Source organism: Aulonocara stuartgranti (genome assembly GCF_965226115.1).
Source record: "Aulonocara stuartgranti genome assembly, chromosome: 9".
NCBI classification, from domain to species: domain Eukaryota; kingdom Metazoa; phylum Chordata; class Actinopteri; order Cichliformes; family Cichlidae; genus Aulonocara; species Aulonocara stuartgranti.
This window is the reverse complement of record NC_138960.1, coordinates 26,214,132-26,236,718: the sequence shown is the minus strand read 5'-3', so window position 1 is coordinate 26,236,718 and position 22,587 is coordinate 26,214,132. Positions and strand designations below refer to the sequence as shown.

The following is a 22,587-nucleotide window of genomic DNA, read 5'->3' as shown; positions in this document are numbered from 1 at the left end:
CCCCTGTCTGAGCCACGTCTAATTCAATATGCGGTTCATATCCTTTCTCAGCATTGCCATTACTACTGCCAAGACTTAGAGCAGACCCCCAGGGGCTATTAGGAAAATCCATCCATTTATTGTGCAAGATACACATTTGGCAAAACAACGGCCCTCTAGAGGAACTTGTCAGAAGAGTTATATTTCCATGTGACAACCATTCGCCTGCTTGATCTTTTGTTTGACTGGAATTCTTGTTTCATAGCATCAATGAAAGCGGTCTTTTTAAGTCCCACATGCACTTAATTTTCACTTTGTGTAGCTGATGATTCTTTGTTTGCTGAGAAAACAGGGCTTAGTTATTTTCAGAGCGTTGTCTTTTATCATTTAACTCATTCAGAAATTGGAAGCGTCTTATTTTTGGCTAAGCAGTCACAGGACCTCAGCGTGCCAGTGTTGGTCTGCAGCGCTCTGTACATCCAGCACATTGGTCCACTTCAAGAAGCTTTGACAAATACAACAAAGGATAGCGTGAGATTTGGTTTGAGCACTTGATCAGGTTGTAATTGTGGAAACATGTTGGATGGCCCAAAAGGAAAAGATTTCATCGAATTTTGTCTGATTTTTAATGATCCAAGGAGAATTTATCATAATGCTTTAAATATACTGGGCATATTCATGTTTCCCCAGAGGATGAATCTCTCAGTTTGCATGGGATATTTCATGATTTACTCATTTATTTGTTCGTTTCATGCGCTGTTAGGAAATCTTCAGAGAGCATATTCATGCTCTCAGTGACATAAACCCTACTGATTTTGTCTTGACCGTGTCGCCTTATGTCAGTGCCTGTATTGGAATAAGTATCAGAATGTCTTACTGAGTGGCTTTATAGTATAGCCCAACTTAAAGGTCCCAAATCCATTTGCGGTTACTTCAGGAAGGGCATCAAATCAAAAATGCAGGGCTACCCGCTGTGGTGACCCCTTGGGAATAATTGCGCAGCCAAAAATAAAGTCTTCTACTGATAAGGCTGTTATAACATTTGAAGCATTTCAGTCCAGTCCATTTATATTTCTGATACAGCAGACCTGCAGGAATATGTAATGTTTACATGACTGATTTGTCATTTAATGCAGCTACAATAACTTAAAAGTCTCTCAGGACCTAAGACATTTATCCATATGTTAATCAGTCATAAGGCAGTATAAATCTGACAGTTTCTTAGCGGATCACAGTGAATTGAAAAGTACTTAGTTTCACTCCGGCGAGCATGTGATTATCAGACCATACCACCACATGCACTCATTTGATTTATGGACCAGAACTTTCAAGGAGGTCTGATTTAATTCTGTCATGTTCAAAGCCAGAGTAACACACTGCACCGCATCCAAGCCAGGCCATTACTTTGACTCGATTTATGACTTTTTAAGCAAAAAAAACAAAAAAAACCCTACACATCTATGTGTTGGATTTTGATAAAGATATATTTCCTACAGGTGCCAGGAAAGGAAATTGTACATGACAACATCCCACCCTTTCAGAACCTCTCCAGGATTTCACCCAGTGATGAAATATGGAAATTAGCATGAGTCAGCCGTTTTGCTCCGTTGCAGAATTTTACAAGGAATATGTTTCTATTGCCAGTTTAATCCAACAGTTAATCATTGTGGTAAAGTGACTGTGCAGTGATGAAATGAACGTCACGTCTCACAAAGAAAAAAGAAAAAAAAAAGTCAGTGGAAAGGTAAAAACATTAGAGGTCCAGATTTGTAAACGGTGCAAATGAAAGCTTCTAAAAAAACTCCCAGTAACTGAGATGCACTGTGGATGTTTGGTCTCGCCTGCATGAGGGGAAAAAAGAAAGAAGAAAGGTAGAGCAAGAAAAGTAACTCACTTTTATCCTGTTCTGGAGGGTCCAGGATGTCACTGTCTGTGTCACTAGGAATATGCCAAGGCTGTCTGATGGCCTGTAACTGCTGGTAAAACTCATCCTGAAATGGAAAAACAGATCATAATAGAAGAGAAATAATAGAGGATGGTAAAATATATACTCTGCAGATAGATGGACAGAACAAAAGAGAAATGGGAAAACAAGATTAGGAAAGACAATCTAGGCCAGCCTGTCCGTTTAGCAAATCTGAACTCTTAAACAAACTGAAAATGGAAACAAATCTTCAACCGGCTTATGGTTGTCATTGTATTAATGACTATGTATTCATAATTGTATTCAATACTGAACATTTGGAACCCTAACCCATCAAAAAGTGCAAAAGTCAAGAAATAAAAATGTACAAAACTAGTTGAATACCAAGAACTGTGTCAGTGCGTCCCAGGGCAGCTGTAGCTACAATGTAGCTTGCCATCACCAGTGTGTGAATGTGTGTGTGAATGTGTGTGTGAATGGGTGAATGACTGAATGTAGTGTGAAGCGCTTTGGGGTCCTTAGGGACTAGTAAAGCGCTATACAAATACAGGCCATTTACCATTTACCATAATGAGCACACATATACGGTGAAATATATACTTTATATCCAAGAAGCCACTGCTTATGTCTTCATATTTTGCTTCTAAGGAGCCAGACTTTCTCTCCAGTTTTAAAGAGCCATAGTTGTCGAGCATTCCTGAAGGTCTTTCAAAGTTTTCTTTGGAAATTGGCTGCTTTTTCACTTCCTTCAGTCCAGTCCTTGTACCAAACCATTTTCAGAGGAATGTTTACTCTTGGTTGTTAAGTCACTGACCTATATTAATAGGTCATTGAAGCCCCCTCAAGGGATGAATCAGTGTTGTACCCCTTAGAAGTAACAAAAACAGGGGGGGGGGGGAAGAGACAGAAAAGACCTGACACAGGACCCAAAAACTGCTTCTGGCCCATCAGTTGATCCACCTACTGTTCACTAAAGTCTCCTCAGAAATGGTCTCAGTGGAAGAGCGGCTGTTAAGAACCATTCTTAAAGAGGGGAAACAATGGCTGGGGTACTCAAGTTACACAAGATCTGGACTGAAAATCAGTAGCAAGAGGTCTTGTGAGTTAAATTTCTCTAACTAGAAATATATGTTAAAAAAACAAAAACGATTTTCAATTTTTTTGTAGTTTATTGCACTTTTTTGCAATTTATGTAATTACTATGCACTTAATGCATACATATTATTAAAATTTGGGCTATAATGGTTGTATTTATGTATAGCAACTTGAAATGCTCCCAAAAATGGCACTACAGCATGTAAAAATATAATATAAGCTCTGGCGGACTTGGGTCTATGGTAGGTCTTAAAGGGTTCATGAATAAAATTTGGCATTTTTGGTTCAAATCATCATCTATATGTACGGAGGACTTTAGGAGAGAGGTACAACGGTGAACGTTTACATCCTATCTGTGAAACACATTGGAGGCTCTGCAGTGGTTGGTGACTGCGAGGGACCTTGGCAAAGTTGATCCAATTATGAAAGCAGACAATTTTAAACACACCAGCAATGCAGTAAAAGCATACCTAGATGAAAAAACAAACAAAAAAACAAACAGTGAAACCCTAGCAGTCCTGGATTGGCCTCCCCAGAGCCAGAATTTAACATTATTAAAGCAGTGTTGCATCATCAGGGGCGATCGTGGCTCAAGAGTTGGGAGTTCGCCTAGTAATCTGAAGGTTGCCGGTTCGAGCCCCGGCAACCTTCCGATCTGGTTGGACAGTCTCGGTCTCGACAGTCTCGGTCGTTGTGTCCTTGGGCAAGACACTTCACCCGTTGCCTACTGGTGGTGGTCAGAGGGCCTGGTGGCGCCAGTGTCCGGCAGCCTCGACTCTGTCAGTGCGCCCCAGGGTGGCTGTGGCTACAATGTAGCTTGCCATCACTAGTGTGTGAATGTGTGTGTGAATGGGTGGATGACTGGATGTGTAAAGCGCTTTGGGGTCCTTAGGGACTAGTAAAGCATACTACAGGATGGTAATGGTAAATACAGGCCATTTACCATCATTTTGACAAAAAAATAAAATAGAAAGATAGCAAACATCCAAAAAAGAGCTTTGAATGTCCTTCAAGAAGCCTAGAGAACTATTCCTGAATACCAATTAAAGAAAACACAAGAAAGCTAGCATTTATATCCGTTGTTTTCTCTTTTAAGAGGTTAAAGATTCTCTCACTCTGGAACCTGGCCTCACTTTAAGGCTTCAGTTCTTCTACCTGGGACCAGGTGGCCTTAATAAAAGCCGACTGGGTGCAGTAGTGTTTTGGATAATGTGACTAGGTGTCAACTGGCATAACTGTCAGATTACACAAAGGCATTGTAAAATTCCTGCCCCACCATTAATAAAACCTTCAAAAAAAGGCTCATATTTAACAGTCCTGCTGTTAAGTAGATCATGAAAGGAATATAAGAAAGAAATCCCAATGAAAGTTCCCCTTTTATGCCAGACTCATTTTTCCACAGTGAAGTGACATCCTACTGTACAGACCTCCACGACTTTCTGCTAAACCCCACACGAAGTGGTGTGTGCCCGCAAAGGATTTGCACGTGTAATATTTTGTGCTCCTGGTGATCTCGCTCATATTTCTTTCTGAGGAAAGGCTCTCAGCTTCAGTGCCCGGCTTTACTTTTTTGGCTTTCAGCACACAAGTTCACTCTCAAGATGCTAAAACCTTTTCAGACCATGACCCAATTTTTATGACAGTTTTATCCTTGCAATGTGAAATATAACATGTAGAACTACATGTCTCATTAAGTGCTTGCATGACTTGTAAAAAACAAAAGTTTCAGTGTGGGGTCTTACCTCAGACAGATAGGCCCGTAGGCTGGCACCAAGGGTATCTGTGCTGCTTAGCCCTGGAGGGGTGAGCAGCGGTCGGGTAAGTATTGGCTGACTTGTGGGTGTAACAGGGCGGCTCCGCGACCTCCTGAAGGTCACCTCTTTATAAGAGCCGGAGTTAAAGGTGGAGCGTGTCAGCAAACTATTTGGGGTTATGGGCCTGCTGGGTGTTCTGGGGGTTTGAGTCCTGCTCCCAGGGTTGCTAGGAGACTGAGTCCTACCCATGGTGAGGGTCGTGGTCTTGGGGCTAAGCAAGGGGAGGCCCACACCACAAGACTTCCCCGTAAGGCTACCAGCTGGAGACTGGGGCCTGGACACGAGGCTGGGGAGGGGAAGTGTGTCAGGTAGAGTTCTGTGGCGCACTGGGGTGTGGTATAGGCTGCTATGTGGATTATTGGAGCTTCGGGTGGTCATCTTTCCCACTTCTGCCAGCTTTGCCAGGTCCTTCTCAACCTCTGGAGAAAGAAAGGCAATAATCCAAGTCAGTATCCAAACGCTTAAGGAGTAAATTTCCTATTTAAATCCTATGGTATACACACACATTGAAATAAAATTGACTTTATTTAAAGCCACGAAAATGCCCATAATAATTTTTAAGATAACTCTCCCAAATAACTCTGGAAAAGGAACTTTTAACATACCAGCAGGCTTACTTTGAGTTTTATTCATCGACTGATTTGACTAATGATTCACAAACTTTACTGTGGGCGAGACTGCTTGGGTTAATCCCTTTTCTCGGCAATGATGACAATATTTATAGACCTTATAAACTGTGGTGAATCCAGCTTCCTCTGTCAGAAAATGTCCCAAGTTGATACAGTAAGTGCAGCATGGCTGTATTTCTTCCCTTCTTCCTGACAAAAACACATTAGGCTGCTGCTCTGGTAGTCTCGAAAACATTTTTGTTTATAAAAAAACGCGACGCTGCCAACTTCTGTGATCAACATCTGGGTTATTTTTTCCATGTTTTCTGCTTTCGTTCCAGATCTTGGCAATCGGGATTCAACAAACTGGGAGTTATCATTTAAGAGGCATGATTTAGAGGAATGACTCACTCGAGGTAGAGGGTACTTCTGGAAAACTGTATGTGTGACGTTAGATAAATAACAAGAGCAAGCAACAATTATTTCACAAACTCAAACTTCCATGTTTTTGAGCAAATTTCAGCTTTCCTGGGTTTTACAAACAACATTTGCAGAAAACATGAAACATGTGCTTCTATTCACTGACAAATATCCATTTAGTATGCAAACAGAAAATGCCTGTAATGCTATCCTAAATTTAGCTTTTGGACATTACTCCGGAAGATTCTGTTTGTTTAAAATCAGACAGTGCTGCACAAAATCCTTTGGGGATCAAATGCATATAATTATTTGACATGCCTGAGTGGATTGCTGTTTATGTGCTTAAGCAGCTCAGCGTGCATAGAAGTAAACATTCATTTGAGACACAATGCTGAACATATGCTGCTTGTTGTTGGTTTTATGTGTTCACTAACTTGTGTCCTGCGTGATGTTATGTGTGTGTGTCTGTGAACCGTTAAACTTTACAGACGTAATAATTTCTAAATTATAAGAGCAGCGGGTCCTCAGAGTTTTACTGCCTGAATGCCAACACACACTCGGAGGACACTTCATTAGGTACACATGTTCAGTTTCTTATACTGCAGCTGTCTCATCAGCCAATTGCATAGTAACAATTCAATGCATTGAGGCATGTAGAGATGGTAAAGACAAGCTGTTGGCATTCACACTGAGCATCAGCATTGGAAAGAAAGCTGATTTAAGTGGCTTTGAACCTGGTTTGGCTGTTGGTGCCAGATGTGCTGGTCTAAGTATTTCAGAAACTGAAACTCTCTCGAATTTACATAGAGTGCCGTGAAAAAAAGAATATATTCAGTGAGCAGCAGTCTCAGTCTAATGTCAGAGGTCAAGAGAGAATGGCCAGACTATTAAAGCTCTTAGGAAGGCAACAGTAACTCAAATAACCCCACATTACAACCAACATATAAAATCTCTCTGAATACACATCAAATTTAGCCTTAAAGTAGTTGGGCTACAGCAGCAGAAGACCACCCATGTCAGCTAAGAGCATGAAACTGAGGCTATATTTCGCATGGACTAGAAATCTGACAAAAAAGATTCGAAAAAGTTTGCCTGGTCAGATGAATCTCAACACATTCTACACATTAGTAACAACTAATGGGCAGAAATTGGCAAATTTTATTAATGGGCCAAAACGCGAAAGCTGAAATGGATGAAGGAGGAAGTGAGACGGGGAGAGGAGAAGGTGGCAGCCTCAGAGGCTAATATTGAAAGACATCTGTGGAGTTGAGAGTAGCTTGGTCATGCTGAGGACGAAGCAATCAAATTACGGTAAACACTCAACCGTGCGTGCTGTTCAAGGCAGGTCTTGACATCAGCTTTTGGCAGTGGCAACACTGCTGTATGCACTGTAACCATGTGCTAACCTCCACAGCTGGATCTTGACCATAACACCAAAGGATAAATAAGTGAATACCTTTAGACTGCAGTGAAATAAATAATACAAACGTGCAAAGTAAAGTACAGGATATAATGATTTCCCGCTTTAAGTCCTTAATCACCCACACACTATGTCCACCCACACTGATGGCTGATATTATTTTAAAAAGCTGTAAACAGGATGTATTCCGTAGTTCCCATAAAGCTTATATTTTCATCTTGAGGTATTTACCAGTATAATGATAAACACCACATGTTTTTGCTCTAAATACCCCCCCACCACCACACACACCGACACACACAGAAATGGACATTCGACTCCAGCTACCTAACAGTAAAGAGTAGCCTATGAAAGGCAGTTTTAATTTTAAACTGACTTTGTTAAACACAGGAATACTTTAACATATCTCAGTGACACTGATATAAAGAGACATGCCATCAAAATTCATATACTATGAACCTTGAGTTTGAACCCAAACGCAAGTAACAACAACAGGGAAAAGAGGGTAGAAAATGAGACAGAGGGGGACAGAAAGAAAACAAGAAGAAATAGAAACAGATCTATTAAAGTCTTTGATCCAAAAGCAGTTGCATGTGGTGAGCGAGTACAAGGCCCTAGCACGCTATACGACCATTCAGAACTCATGAAATCTTTATTGGATCCTTCCACTGAAAATAAACAAGTGCGCTAAAGACATGTCATTTGTCAGCAGGCTTACAAGTATACAATATACTGTTTGCTTGACGAAATTAAAACGCTACCCTTTAGTCCTTGGATTGATAACGTACAAATAATGTGAAAGAAATGCACATTCCTCACACGGTGTGAATGGAAGTAAAATTAAAAGTTGGCAACGCGGTCTTGGAAAAATTCTTGGGATTATTTACTTTTACTCTGACGAGATATCCCTGGCTCTAAATGGGGGAAATTTTCTTTTACAAAAGCCTTTGTCACTGATGAATTGAGCAGTTTGCGATGTTTTGTACAACGGATGAGGAGGTTATAGGTATTATATAAACACAGCTTTCAGACTCGGGCCCCTCCCTGGCCTCAAACAAGCGAGAGTGAGGGAGCAAATGTGGTCAAGCAAGCTAAGGACTGAAAGGCAAAGCGGTGAATCAGGAAGATGAGGGATTGTTTCCTGATTGTTTCAGGGTGGTTTTGTTCAAATAAAAACAGTCACACCTCTGCACCAGCTCAAGAGAAAGGGCCAAATGCCGATGGAGTGCATGTTTCATGACTGGAGGGCAATGAAACCACTGCCGCCAAAAAAATGCCCCAAACACAGCAAGTTCAGAAGAAAATACAGACAGAGGAAAGGGTGTCTGCATATAAATACACATCTGCACACTTCAAGGTAATAACTGAGCGGGATTATCTTTGCACGAATCGACAAAATTATGTATACTTATACACTTGAAGTGTGCTAATACATTAACTACTTAGGTATTACAGACATTTTTATACATAGACCCTCATTTTCAGAGGCCCAAAACTAAATTTAGGCAAATAAATGATCTGAACTTGATTTCGTGTTGAGCTTACATTTTTGAACTAGTTATTCGCACAAACTCTCAATATGGGGCCCAAAGAGATGTTGATGCAAGTAAAGGAGGTCAGTATTAGGCTGATAAACCTTAAATATTAAAACTTTAGAAGTGGACATATCAGCAATCAGGCTCAGCAATACTAAAATACCAGGTAGACCACAGAAGATGAAACGGCTAAAGACATATAGCCAAGTCAAAAACACTCTTGAGGAAGTAGGTGTATCATTTAAATTTCAAGTCTATAAGCAAGAGATGCTTTCATTAATGTAAATACAGAGGGTTTACAGTATGGTGCAGACCACTGGTCACAATCAAGAACAGAAAAACATCGAAAAGAGCCTGGACAGTTTTAGGGGGAAAAAAATGCCTCCAAACTGAGATTAACTTGCACTACAATGATGGGAAGAGAAAAGTGTGGCAAAGGAGAGAAACAGCTCATGACCTGAAGCATACCACATCATCCGTCAAACATGGTGGAGCCAGTATTGTAGCATGGTCATGTATGGCTGCCAGCAGAACCGAGCCACTCGTGTTTATTGATGATGTGACTGCTGATAGAAGTAGCAGGATGAATTGTTAAGTGTATGGGGCTACGCTCTCTGCTGCGATTCAGCCAAATTCTGCAAAAGTCATTGAAGAGCGATTCACAGTGCAAATGGATAATGGCCTGAATCGTACTACAAAAGCAGCCCAAGAGTTTCTTAAGACAAGGAAATTGGATATTCTTCAACAGCCAAGTCACTGACCTGATCTCAACCCAACAGAGCATAGCTTTTCAGCTATTAAATACAAAACTGAAGGCAGAGGGACCCACAAGCAAGCAGCAACCATAACGCAACTGTAAACCGTAAAAATGATGCTAGTTTGTCCAATTGCCTTTGAACTTCTTAAAATGGGTGACTGTGTAATTTCTAAATGATTAATCCAATGCTTTTGTTAAATCTGTTGAATTAGAGTAAAACGGAAAGTCTGCAATTCAATCATATATTGATTGTTTGGATTAAAATACCCCGTGGTGGTGTACAGACGCAACATTACAAACAAAAACTGTCCAAAACTGTCCAAAAACCTCTGTCTCTGCAATATTTCCAAAATGTACTCTTGCGCAACTGTGTGAAAAAAAAAAAAAAGAGTCCCAGATTTTAAGCCCTATGGGAATGTCCCCAAGAGGGTTATGGACCCCCAATCAATCCTCTACCTAATCACACGAGCCAAGGTGTGACAACGGGTGTGCGTCACAATCAGTCACTGTGAAACCTGGCCCCACCCTATGTGATTTACTGAGGTCAAATGGCCCAGGATGTGAGTGGGCGTTAAGGCTTCTGGGAAGGGATCTCAAAACTGGATTATAGATGGGAGACAGTTGGTGTTGTAAGCCGTCGTCCTCTGTTCAAAGATGGTTGTTCACAATCGACATCATTACTTCTTTTCTGTGCAATATGTGAACACAGGCATCTTCGAAATAGGGGGTCTATGACCCTCTTGGGGGACACCCCCATAGGGCTTAAAATCTTGGACTCTCCAAAAGTTGTCTTCAAGAAACTTAAAGAAGTCCAGACGCTTTTTTTCCCAAGCTACTTAGACTACGATGACCTGGCTGACTGAGAATCTCAGTGAGCACTAACTGGATACATACACTACTCAAATAAATTAAAGGAACACTTTTTAATAAGAGTATAGCATCAAGTCACTTAAACTTGTGGGATATTGATCTGGTCGGTCAAGTAGCAGAGGGGGTTAATAATCAGTTATGGCTTATTGGCCTCCCAGGAACATTTTTGGGCATGCATACAAGCATGTAGAGGCCATACAGGCTACTGACTACCGTTTTGAGTTGCTGAAATGAAATATTAGCAAAACAGACTTGCCTGCCACATCATATTTTCATTTTGTGTTTCTTTTGGTGTTTTTGAATCATTGAATTCAGCCCCTCTGCATGTTGATACTTTTCATTTCCATAAAATGATGTGGGATCCTTTCGTTCCTAACACATTACCCAGTGTACCCATATCAGTGTAGACATCCAGCATGATTTTTTTCCCCATTGAGATTTGATGTGCTTTCAATGTGTTCCTTTAACTTTTTGAGCAGTGTGCATAAGAAAATGTCACAAAATAAAAACACAAACTGGGGAAACAATAGTAGCTCAACAGTGAGGCTCTGGCTCATAATGTGGAAGAGATTTAACAGCTAATAAAGGCTTTAAAGACTTGGATTAGCTTGTTTAACAGCTTCTACAAAAGGCCTGCTGGGAATCATCAGGCTGACTAGTCAGTATAAAACTAGAAATCAATAACATCTGAAAATTTGGTACATTTTTAACACAAACTTTATCCTTTTTTTTCTTTTTTGGGGTGTATTTACTGTCATTTACAGATGATCTTAGAAGGTCATTCCAGCTGTGACCACTGCTGTTTGACAGAAACAAATTCACTCAGTGTGACCAGCATGTGTTTAATATATCTGGTATGCAAAGAAATCTTTACACACTGTGACGCTGTTAAACAGACTGGGAGGACATGCATATACAAACAAGTGTGTGACACATGACGGTAAATGGCAAGTCTCTCCCTGGCTTCTATTCCACACTTTCATCTGATTCATACTTGATCTTCATGACAACAAAAGCAGTCTCTGAGTCACCCAGACGTCACATATATCAAAGCTCAGCCTTGGACTACATTAAGAATAATCATTTCCAAATTGCCACACAAATTCCATTTCGTCAGACAAATAACACTCCAACAGAGTCAGCCTTCGATCGGCTCATATTGACTCAGCAGCGGGAGTGAGAGTTATTAACTGAACCTGTCAAAACTGAAGCTCAATGGGATTCCTGGCATGTGGAAAACATTTTAATTAGTCTTTCTATTTACTCTCCATAAAGCCCAGGAAGAGCAGAGAGAGATAAGAATATACATATCTCACTATACTAAGCGCACAAAATGCTATATAATTCATTCCCGTGTTATAGATTCATTTGTTCCTGTGATTTAAATAATTCAAAGCCAAAAGATACATCTTGTCCTCACGTTTTGGTTGTGTGCGTGAGTTATATAAGTGTCCCAAAAGAGCAGAACACCCTGTGCAAATAGATTATAATTTCCCTGATCAATAGCTTATAAGAAAAATGTTTAAACCAAAACAGAGACTAAGATGAAGATGAAAAAATATTCAGTAACTTCAGTCCACATCCACATGTCTGGATGGTTTTACTACAGGGCTTTTAAGTAGGGGATTTGGGGGTTTTAATTTTACTGGAAGTAATTTTTCTCATTAGGACGAATGCTCATATTCTCCACTCTTACGCCATCATTGTGGACATGGATGCGGATATAGACAGCTGCAAATATCATGGGTGGATGCTATTAACTAACTGTTAAGCAGTGAACTGTTCACATATGCATTATATACATTTGAAAGAGATTGATCCAAAGTCAAGGTAATTTCTTTCCAAGAGTTATTGTGCATTTCTTTAAAGACAAAGTAAACAGATGCAGCGGTAACGGACGCCTTCACATGCTATTCTCAGATTCAGATTTCTCTTTGGATTTGTGGTTCATACGCAGTCGATGCCCTTGGTCCACAGTCACAGTGTGGATTTCATTAAAAAACTAACAAACTGCAATGAGCTTCATGTTCAGACCACCCTTGTGGAAAGTGCTCTTATATAAAGTAGTGTATAATCAGCCAATTATTATTGTTCTTGGTGACACTACCTCATGTAAGAGTGACCATCCCCGTGCACTCATTTCATCACTGGCCACTGAGAGAAGGTGAATTGTTTCATGAAACTGCATATGGAAAAGGGTCGCTGCTTGAATTTTAACACTTTGCATATAAGTTACCGATCTTTGACGTTTGTATTTTACTATTAAAGCAAGAGAATGAATTAATCAAAACATGCTAAAACCTTTATACGATGTAATAAAATGGCTCATTTTTTCGTTTTCTGGCTAATCCAGGGCTCCATAAGTCTTAGTTTTTAATTAACCAGGAAATTCCTTCCACCAAAAGCTGTGTATTCTTTTACTGGATAGCCCCCCCACCCCTCAAGTGCTATCTAAATCCCCTTCAGTTATATAAGACTCTATAGCTTTGTATGCCTGCATGTGTGCATGCTGGCACAGTGTTTTTGCTTTCAAAGAAAGAAGGCTTTTTGATCTGCCTCAGTCTCACAATTCATCATTATAGCTAATATCACATACAGACGCACACACACATAAAGCATGCAAACATACACATACAACTGCCTACCAGCAAGCTGCTTGCCCATGTTCTCCAGCTCTTTAGAAAAGAGGGAGTCGCCCAGTAGCAGGCCCGTCTGCCCGACAGAGCTCCCACCTCTCACAGCCTTCAGATCAGCCTCCCAGACAGCCTGACGCTAGTTAGCAAGGAAAACAGAAAGAGAGAAAAAGTCACATTAGAAGAAAGACCCTTCAATTAACTCTTTATATAATTTTCAGCGTTTGCTGGAAATATCTGAGCCATATCTGCTGGGGGAAAAAAAAGAGCCAATTATTATTTTACGAGCTCAAGAAAAACACAAGAAACCACAGCAAGTGTAGATGAAAGCATACATCATGGAGTGCACTGTGTTAACTGAGTGCAGGGTGCTAGACAGTCAGTAGTGGTTCAGAGCATTTTTGTGTAACTATCAGTAAATCTATAGGAGCGTGTATGCACACCAGTCTGCTGGCAGCGAGCCTGGCAGCAGCAAATCTTGCGCTGCCAGTTACGGAGCAATAAATCAGCCACTTTGAATAGTTTCCAGAGTTTTTTTTAAAATAGAGATGATCATATTCTAAAGCATATGAAATGAAAGAAATAAAAAGGCAGATTGGATCACTTATGTGTAGTTGCTGTGTTTGGCCTATTTTGCTCGTACCAATCATGGCCAAGTGTGTGATTTGGAAAGGGACCTGTTAGACAGTCTAAACTTTGCCAAGTTCTTTAATGGCAGCGTGCTTAATCCTCCTATTTTTTTTCCTTTGATAGGACGCAAGTGGCCAGATGATCTGTTTCAGTGGACCGAGCGTACATGAGCTCCAAGCACAGGTGAACAATAAAACCTGTCAGCCGTAATTCCACCTCCTGTAAGTTTGGTTTACACTAGATAAGTTATGATACCTCTGATGCCAGCACTTACATCATTTGATGTGCTAAGCACTTAATGGGAGACAGAGCTGACTAGACAAAGTGCTGACACAGAGTGAGGTTTGGAGACATCTGGTGATATACATAGAGCGAGGCTTCCAGCAGTCTTTAAAGACAATCCTGGGATAATCCCTTCACAGCAAAACCCGAGCACACGGCTGCGCAATATCACTAAAACAGTGAAATAGTTCAAAATGAAAACATCTTGCTATAATTTTTATGATTTTTATTTTGAAGTGCGAGGTACTTGATCCTATGCACGACAGACTATGAACATAAAACACAAGCCACAAAGTCCAACTTTAATAGAACAAATGTCAGAACACCTGTGACCACTGGAACCAAACCGATTCCACATGAAATCCTAGTTGAGGATAATTGCTTGAACAAGGTTATAAAAGAACACCTGTGAACACACACTTTCCTCCTGGGTTATATCTAATGCAACATAGCTGAGTGTGGTAAAAAATAAACAGTGTGAATGGGAGTGTAGGAAGAGCCGTGTTACCAGTAACGGAAGATGGAGTTGGTGACCTCACACAAACCTCCTATTTGGAAAAAAGACAAGCAAATGCTTTTGATTCGGCGAGAAGAATATCTGGGGGTGTCGGGCGCCGCGACGGACACTGGATAAAGTCAACCTCAAAAAAGCCATTACTCATAAAACTGCAAGATTTAACTTGGCCGAAGGATAAGAAAAGAAGCCTGATGAAGTGCAGAACACGCTTTGGTCAGTTACAACCAAAATAAATTTGTGTGGATCTGATGGTTTCCAGCATGTCTGGTGTGAACCTGGCCAATAACACCACAGAGGAGTGCATGAAACAAGGATGTGTGAGTGTAATGTTATCGGACTGCGTGAATGTCAAAGGTGCATGGACGGTCAGGGCAACTGAATACTAAATGGTGTTTTCATTCAGGGCAGCCACAAGAAGCTCGAGAGGAAAGGAATTTTACAACACGACGGTGTTCACAAACGCACAGGGGACAAGGATCTTTACGGGGAAAACTATGAGCTGGATAAGCGTGTCCTCTCACTAAAATCAAACAGATCCTTTGGAGATCTTCAGTGATAAAACCTCTGCAGCAAAGAGCGACTGAGAAGAACTGTGTGAATAATGAAGGAGTGAAAAACTGGCAACCATCAAACATAAAGGTGGGCAGACAAAATAGCCTTTTTAAAAATAAAAATAAAAAGAAGAAGAAGAAGAAAATTTAAAAAAATTCACTGATCAGATTTTTGGCATTGGGATTGTCCTTTTGGGTTAAGAGGTGTAGTTCTTAACACATTCGTCTTGCAAAAGAAAAATCCCCTGTCTGGAACACAAACTCAGGGGGTCGGCATACTCCTAATGCAGGTCCCATGCCCGGATAAATGGGAAGGGTGCATCATGAAGGTTATCTGTTGTAAAATCTGTGCAAAATCAGAAATATAAAAATATGCAGATCCATGGGCTGTGGCGACCTGCTAGGTAACAAGCAGCCAAAAATCCCAGTATATGCACAGGAAGGAATACACTCTATTATAAGAAGACTCTCTTAACATTTTAGTATTCTTGCACAAAGGGGAGGTTAACTCAGTTTGTTCTACAGTAACAAGTTAAGCTCCCCTCAAAGAGGACTGCAATGCTTAAAGAGTAGGTGTAGTGAAAAACAAGGGAAGCTGCTATCCTCTGATAAATGACAGAAGATCATTCCCAGGATCTATGGCATTGATCTTCATGCCTGTCAGATACATAAGGCCTTCTGTGGTCGTAGAACCACAACACCCAAGCCAATCTTTAATTACAGTCCTCATAAAGCAGCAAGGCGGGTTGAGTGCTACAAGTGAATCCCCTCCCCAGCTTTATTTCTTTCTCATTGGTGGTATCTCCCTAAATCCAACAGCATGACATCACACTGTCCTCCTCTTGCCTTTTATACTCAGCTCTGGCAAACAAGGCCACCAACAGATTCCCAATTTTAAGTGGACTTTACGTCGTTACATTTTAAAGCCCCGGTGCTTCGGATATCCAGAGTCCAAGTTGATTATATCAAAGATCAAATTTATCGTAGTGCCTTATTAAAGAGCTCGGTTTTATAAAAGCTTTTGATATACAATAGATCATCTATTATTAGCAACATCTACAACGCAACATCTGCATTGAGTTCTAAAGCTCTGCTGTAATCAGGACCATATATCCTGGAGACAGCAGACTGGAGGCCGAGGCTGATGGGACTCCACAGTCCCAAAGACCAGGAAAACCAAGCAAGCCTGTAAGAAATTCACCTCATCAGACAAGATCAATAAACAAACAGACAGTGCAATGAAAATATGACTGTTATTTCATTGGGTTTAGTGACGTCATACTAACAAAGTCACCTGGATGTAATCGTGTATCAATATGGCATATTTGAAAATCATGTACAAAACAAAAATGCTACACAGGAGATGTTGGGGCACAAAATGGACTTGATTACACGGTGAGACGATACAACAGAATGATGGAGAGTGGTTTCATTTAGCCATGGTTTAGAGCATCTATTGTTCTTATAACAAACAGTGCACGACGTGCGATATTTTAATCCTAGCGGCCGAAAAGACAGGAAGGAATGGCTTTTCATTTGCCAAATAAAAAGTGATTTTGCAATGACTTATAGTGTATTAATGTCAGTGGTGCAAAACTGGTATGATCTCCCTCCCACTATGATAAAACTAAAGAAAGCTTAAAGAGAAAAGGGGAAACCCTTCTGGTAAAACTTCTGGCTAACTAACAAACATGGGTCTTGTTTCTTACAAAATTGATTCCATGTTGAGAGCAAACAAGACAGAAAGAGAGAGGATAGACGTCTAGAGTCAAATATTTTATAGCCTGCATGTGTGGAGCTATACGTGTGTGGTCAGCAGTAATAATCACCGCAATCTGGGGTTTGGTCCAACATGGCCCCTCCACACAACAAGGACTGCCGGGGGTGTGTGCATGCAGTCACAGGGGTTTGAGCGTACTGCTGGCTTTGCGAGCACAATTGATGGACTCTTGTTGTGGTCAGGCCTGGGTTGCATAGGGACTAATATACACAAAACACACACAGGACCTTGCACCAAGACACTATTTGATCATCTCTCATTTCAGCTTATTATTTGAGGCTTTTAACTGCTTCACTTGAAGTATTGGGGCTCCTTTGAGTTATAAATGCTCTGGCTGATAGGATTTGCTATTACGAGTGTTTGGGGTGTTTAGTGTACGTCACTACCACAGTACCTTTAGTGGACTGCACTAAAGGTACTGCAGTTCTCCTTAAACACAAGTGGATCACTCCATATAAAATCTACTAAATTTGAAGTCAAATGTTTCCACCAAACCACCTTAGAATCAGCTTTTCTTTTCTTTTTTTTGGTGCAATAACTTTACTATGTTTAAGAAGTAAAACAAAAGTTTATCTTCATGATATAGCTTTGAGCTTTAATCATCAGGAGATATATCATAGTTCTTTCTGTGTCATAAAAAGCTGAAGCTGACTGATTTATTTGCAGGCTGATTTTGTCGGCTGCCATCTGCTACTTGATGACATATGAATGAATGAATATGAATGGCTCTGGTTAGCACTGTTGCTGCACAGCAAGAAATTCCTGAGTTCAATTCCACCATCAGGCCGAGGTCTTTCTGTGTGGAGTTTGCATGTTCTCCCCGTGTTTGCGTGGGTTCTTCCCACAGTCCAAAGACATGCAGTTAGTGGGGATAGGTTAATTGATCAATCTAAATTGCCCATAGGTGTGAAAGGTTGTCTCTTTCTTTGTGTTAGCCCTGTGACAGACTGGCGACCTGTCTAGGGTGTACCCTGCCTCTCGCCCTATGACAGCTGGGACAGGCTCCAGCGCCTCCCACGACCCTGAAAAGGATAAGCAGAAGCGAATGGATGGATGGATGAAGTATTAGCGTTTATGAAAGCTGATTAATGAGACGTAAAAATTAAAGAAGAGACAGGAGAAACAACCATGTTATGGGTGTTGGCATTACACAGTTTGGCCACCAGAGGGCACTTTGTTACCTGTTCGCAAGACACGCACGTGGAACGCCACAAAGACAACCGACTGATCCGAGAATAGTTGGGCAGAGGGTAAAGAAGTACATAAAGAACTACACATGAGATTTTTAGTAAAATGTATTTGTCTTGTATGTCTGAGAGAAAAAAAATATCAGCAGTCATAGAGGAATTCCAGATTTTTTAAATCGCCAAATATCGGTATTTATCTAAAAAAATCTATATCAGTCAAGCTGTAATAACAATTTTGTTACATAGTCATGTTTTAGCACTTGCAAAATGGCATGTCTGTGAAATAAAGAAACATCTTTAAAATTCCTGCCACACACAGGCCGGGATCACCGAGGGTGTCAGGTTTAGTCTAGTGATTAAAGGCCAAAAAGCTGTTACAAGCTCATAGCGCAATAAAGCAGCAACCTACAAAACAGCCCTCTTCTTTTCACCCTTTTCTTTGCTAACATGAAGTTTTGGATCAGTCACATCCTTTGCTACTTCAGCAGCAGCAGGAGATAACCACCGACTTTAGCCTTGTCTGTACCTCGTTTCCTTCATACTCGTTTTTAATTTTGAAAAAGCTTCCTTGGTTATAACTATCAACGATCGAGCTCCTGCCAGAAGCCAACAATGAGGAGCTTGGCCTGAGCTCTCTCTGCAGTGCGCTCGCACAAAAAACTGTGTGCCAGGTGGTGTAAAGTAGACCTGCTGCATGAAAGACACTCTGCGGACCCTTATTTGGTGTGAGATTAATCTGGGCATAGTGAGAGCTGACATACAGACTTAAAATGGGTATCACATGCCAAAAGAAACTCAGCATAAAGTGAAGCATGACATTTTTCTCTCTGTGAATTTTCATCTCGAGCCTCATGAACCCTTTATGTCATCGGGCCTCAGGGTTGAAGCTCTGGTAAGCCAGTGCATTAAATACTGACGAGTACCCAGCCAGTCCTGTGTTTTTTATAGAATCAGGTGTAGTGATGCGTCAGTGCTGTACAGCTGACAAGTCTTGTGTATTCTGGGGAATTATCTGAAGTGGAAAGAAACAAAAAGAGGGTCATATATTCTGTCATATCTTTACATGGATTAATCAGCTAAGCTTAACACTAAGAAAATGAATTTATTACAGGTTTTCTAAATAACTCACTTTGCTTTTGCAGCCCCATCTAAGTTGCATGGCTGTGGGAGAATATGGGATGTGAGAGTTAGCACTCACACTTTTAATGAATTCCTGTTGTTTTGGCTTATAGCAGAATCACCTAATGGATTTTATGGACTTGCATACAGAGCTCAGAGGCTCACTCATCCAACCACAGTCAAAAGCAGACAGGATATTGACAATAACACAGTTAGGCTTTTACTCAAGTGCTCCAAAGACCGACTTTATGACACACTGCCTGTTCTTAAATCAGAGAAAAACAACGAGTGTCAATAGAAGTGCGAATGAGATGAGTCTTTACAAGAGTCTGCGGGAAAAAATATATTTTTACTGCACTGTACTTCAAAATTTAGCTGAAGCCTTAGAATCAGTGTGCCATAACACAAAAGATTAGTTTTTGTATGTGTGACATCTTGGAGTTCATTTCCCAAAACTTTAAAAAAGAAAATGTTAAAGATGTGAAAGTGCTTCAACGTGTTAGCCTGCAACAGACTCTCCAGGATGTACACTGCTTCTTGTCCTATGATGTTGGGCGAGGTTTCAGCATCTCCCATGACTCTACACTGGGAAAATGGAGGAAAAATAGATAGATGGATCTATTACAAGAAATTCCCTAACAGAAATCTCTCCATCATTGTAAGCGAAAATCATTTTAGTGCACAGGCAAATAAAGAAAAACAAAAAATCCTGTAAATCCAAAACAAAGCTTTTGGCAGATTACACCAGCACTTGCCTTGTGTGGCTACGCTGTGCGATTTGCTCAGATGACAACCATACATGCGTGTCTGTGGAGGTGTGGGGAGCAGACTGTTGCCAAATATAAAAAGCCATACAGCCAAGATTCCTTCGGAAACAGAAATAAACCCTCATAACGGTTCTGCTTCGCATCTCTCACACACACAGCACTGCATCACACTAATTATCTTATTTCCAGCATACAAGTGAGCAGTTTCCCTTGGCATATTTTACGATGGTAACACCCATACCACTCAGAGCAAATCTGATTAACACATATCACTTAAGAGTTACAAAGGAAAGTGGGAGAATTTTGGGGGGAATTTACACCTGGCTATCACTTTAGGAAAGAATTTGTCTTTATGGGGCAATTATCACCTAAAGGGAGCTGGCAGAGGTAGGAGACTAATAATGATAACCGTTAAGAGTGTTTACTTTCCAACATCTCCAGGGCATTTACTGCCCAAACCAGGGCTTGTCTACAATACAGGGCTCTACTTTATTTATGGACAGTTGTAAATGCTAATAATAAAATATGACTTCAAACTTTTAAAAGTCGCAAAAAAAAAGTAAAGAAAAATGCAATGACCACTGCGACAAGAGAGGAAGCACCAAGACACTTTTCTACCAGCGTAATGAAATCTTATGTCTTTACTCTGTGCGAAGACATAAGATTTCATTACACTTTCATTCATTACTTTATTCGAGTTATTTGTACTCCTACCCCCACCTCCCGCCGAATAAACCATAAAAGAAAAAAAAAATTCCACACTGCTTAGTCATTTTACTCCACAAGCCCCTGGACGACTAGCTGAACTTACAAGCTATTACAAATTGCATTTGCCTTTCGAAGAGGGCCAAATATAAGCAATTAAGCACAAAACAAGCACGGTTACTTGCAGCACTATAGGTTACAGGAGATATTTGCACTTGCAGAGTCCATATGGGACCTATTAGCGCACTGTTCTCTAAGTTGCCAGACAAGGCTTAACCTGTGAAGATTGCGGTGTAGCGGCAGGATGGAGTGTCTAATCCCTTGTTGCGCACAGCTACAAACTAGTGCTTAAATGTGGATGTGAAGGTCATTGGAAAGGAGAAATAAAAGGCACAGGCTAAATTGATCGACTTAACTCTTCCAGATTTATTAAAACTCTGTTACTCTGTGTTGGTTGCGGTCAAGCCTCAGCTTTTCGGTTCTAAATCCTTCTGTGCGTTGTGTCAAAGAAAACACTTGTAAAATGCTGGGAATTAGTGTGACTGGCATGTTAAGGTCCAAATGTCTACAGTTTCAGGATGGAGGCTATTGTATTTGGCTAAATCCGTCAGAGCTCCGACTACTTTAGTCCTTCAGTTTCTAAAGGTCTGCTCCCAGTTAGTCTGGAGCCTCTCTGCATCTGCTCCACACACGGAGCACTGCATTGGCTCCTTTCGTTCTTAAAAAAAAGCAGTAAAAAGCCTTGTCTAACACTTAGATTGGGCAATTATATTTTTAAAAAAAAAGGTATTGGCTTTTCGGAGAGGTAATTATACAAAGGTACCGGCGTCTTAGCTGAATGCTTTATTAACAGCATGTGCCTTTGACTGAGTCTGGTGTGCGCCACGTAAGGCCACTATAGATTTCTTCCCTGAAGCGTCTGAGGTTTATCACGCCACTTTGCTATTCAACAAACCTTTGTGTACCTACTGTAACCCAGAAATATTTAGATCCATTATCAAACCCATCTAAATCTCCTGCGGCTGTTACGTCGCTCGATATTCTTTTCGTGTATTCCTTTCAAACTGCACACAAGAGCTGTGAAAGGCAAGCAAAGTGATGCAGGGAGAGTTTTAATTGGGGCTGTTTAGCGCTATCAGCTGTTGTGTAAGCTGAAATCCCCACATGAAGATGGATCACTTTTACTCGGGCCTTGTTCTGTTAACGAGGGGCTCGAGGTGGTTTTGAGACAATAGCAGTCGAGGAGGAGAGAGCGACGAGGTAATTGATGGTTGTAAAGCGATCTTAATTGTTTGGTGATGGATGTAGGGAGGACACTTACAGAGCCTGACATCTGAGATAAGGTGTCGCATTCCTGGAGTCGTCCCGCCACTGTGTCCAACCCGGGCAAAGGAGCTGCTCCAGACGATACGCACAAACGAGGGAAAAAGGAAGGATAAAGCAGAATGAAACGGCATAAAGATTTTATATATTAAGTATGAACTGCAACTTACAAGATATATCAGGTACAGCTTGTTCAGATATGTGTGGCCTATGCTCCTCTTCTGATCTGCTGTCTGATAGTGTGTCTCCCTGCAACCTGGAAAACAACACACAACATAAACTTGCACTGCAGCGCATGTTTGGACATTGAAAGTCAGATAACAAAAAAACAAGCCAGCCTCAATCAGTCTGAGGTGATGATACAATGAGGAAATGTTTAGCGAAACGTTCGGCGAAATCTGGATCGGCACGGAGGTCGGTTTCAGGTCACAAACTTTTTTGTTTTTGCTGAAATTAAATATGAATAATAATGAAGAAACGACAGTAATGCACGAATAGACGATGTGTACACAGGCAGCAGCACCTCCACTATCCCTATGCTTATAAAAACATAAAACTGAAGATGAAGAAGAAAAAATAAAAACCCGCACGCAGCTACTATTTTTCCCTGACATCATTCAGTTACTGTTTTTTATCAGAATGTGTTCCAAGCCCCTATTGCTTTTTTTTTT

The 22,587-nt window shown here is 40.8% G+C and overlaps 1 protein-coding gene across 4 annotated transcripts in view; it reads right to left on the bottom strand.

Moving 5' to 3' along the window:
- Nucleotides 1-22,587, bottom strand: part of cUnh8orf34 (chromosome Un C8orf34 homolog) — a 70,392-nt gene that overhangs the window by 3,057 nt on the left and 44,748 nt on the right. For 2 of the 4 annotated variants that reach the window (XM_082546678.1, XM_082546680.1), the window contains 5 exons: nucleotides 22,087-22,172; nucleotides 21,915-21,991; nucleotides 13,068-13,194; nucleotides 4,741-5,231; nucleotides 1,874-1,970 (listed from right to left, as the gene is read on the bottom strand). In XM_082546678.1, coding sequence (XP_082402804.1) covers nucleotides 1,874-1,970; nucleotides 4,741-5,231; nucleotides 13,068-13,194; nucleotides 21,915-21,991; nucleotides 22,087-22,172 — 878 coding nt within the window. The remainder of the gene's footprint in view (nucleotides 1-1,873; nucleotides 1,971-4,740; nucleotides 5,232-13,067; nucleotides 13,195-21,914; nucleotides 21,992-22,086; nucleotides 22,173-22,587) is intronic. The other 2 variants (XM_082546679.1, XM_082546681.1) reach the window with 1 other exon arrangement.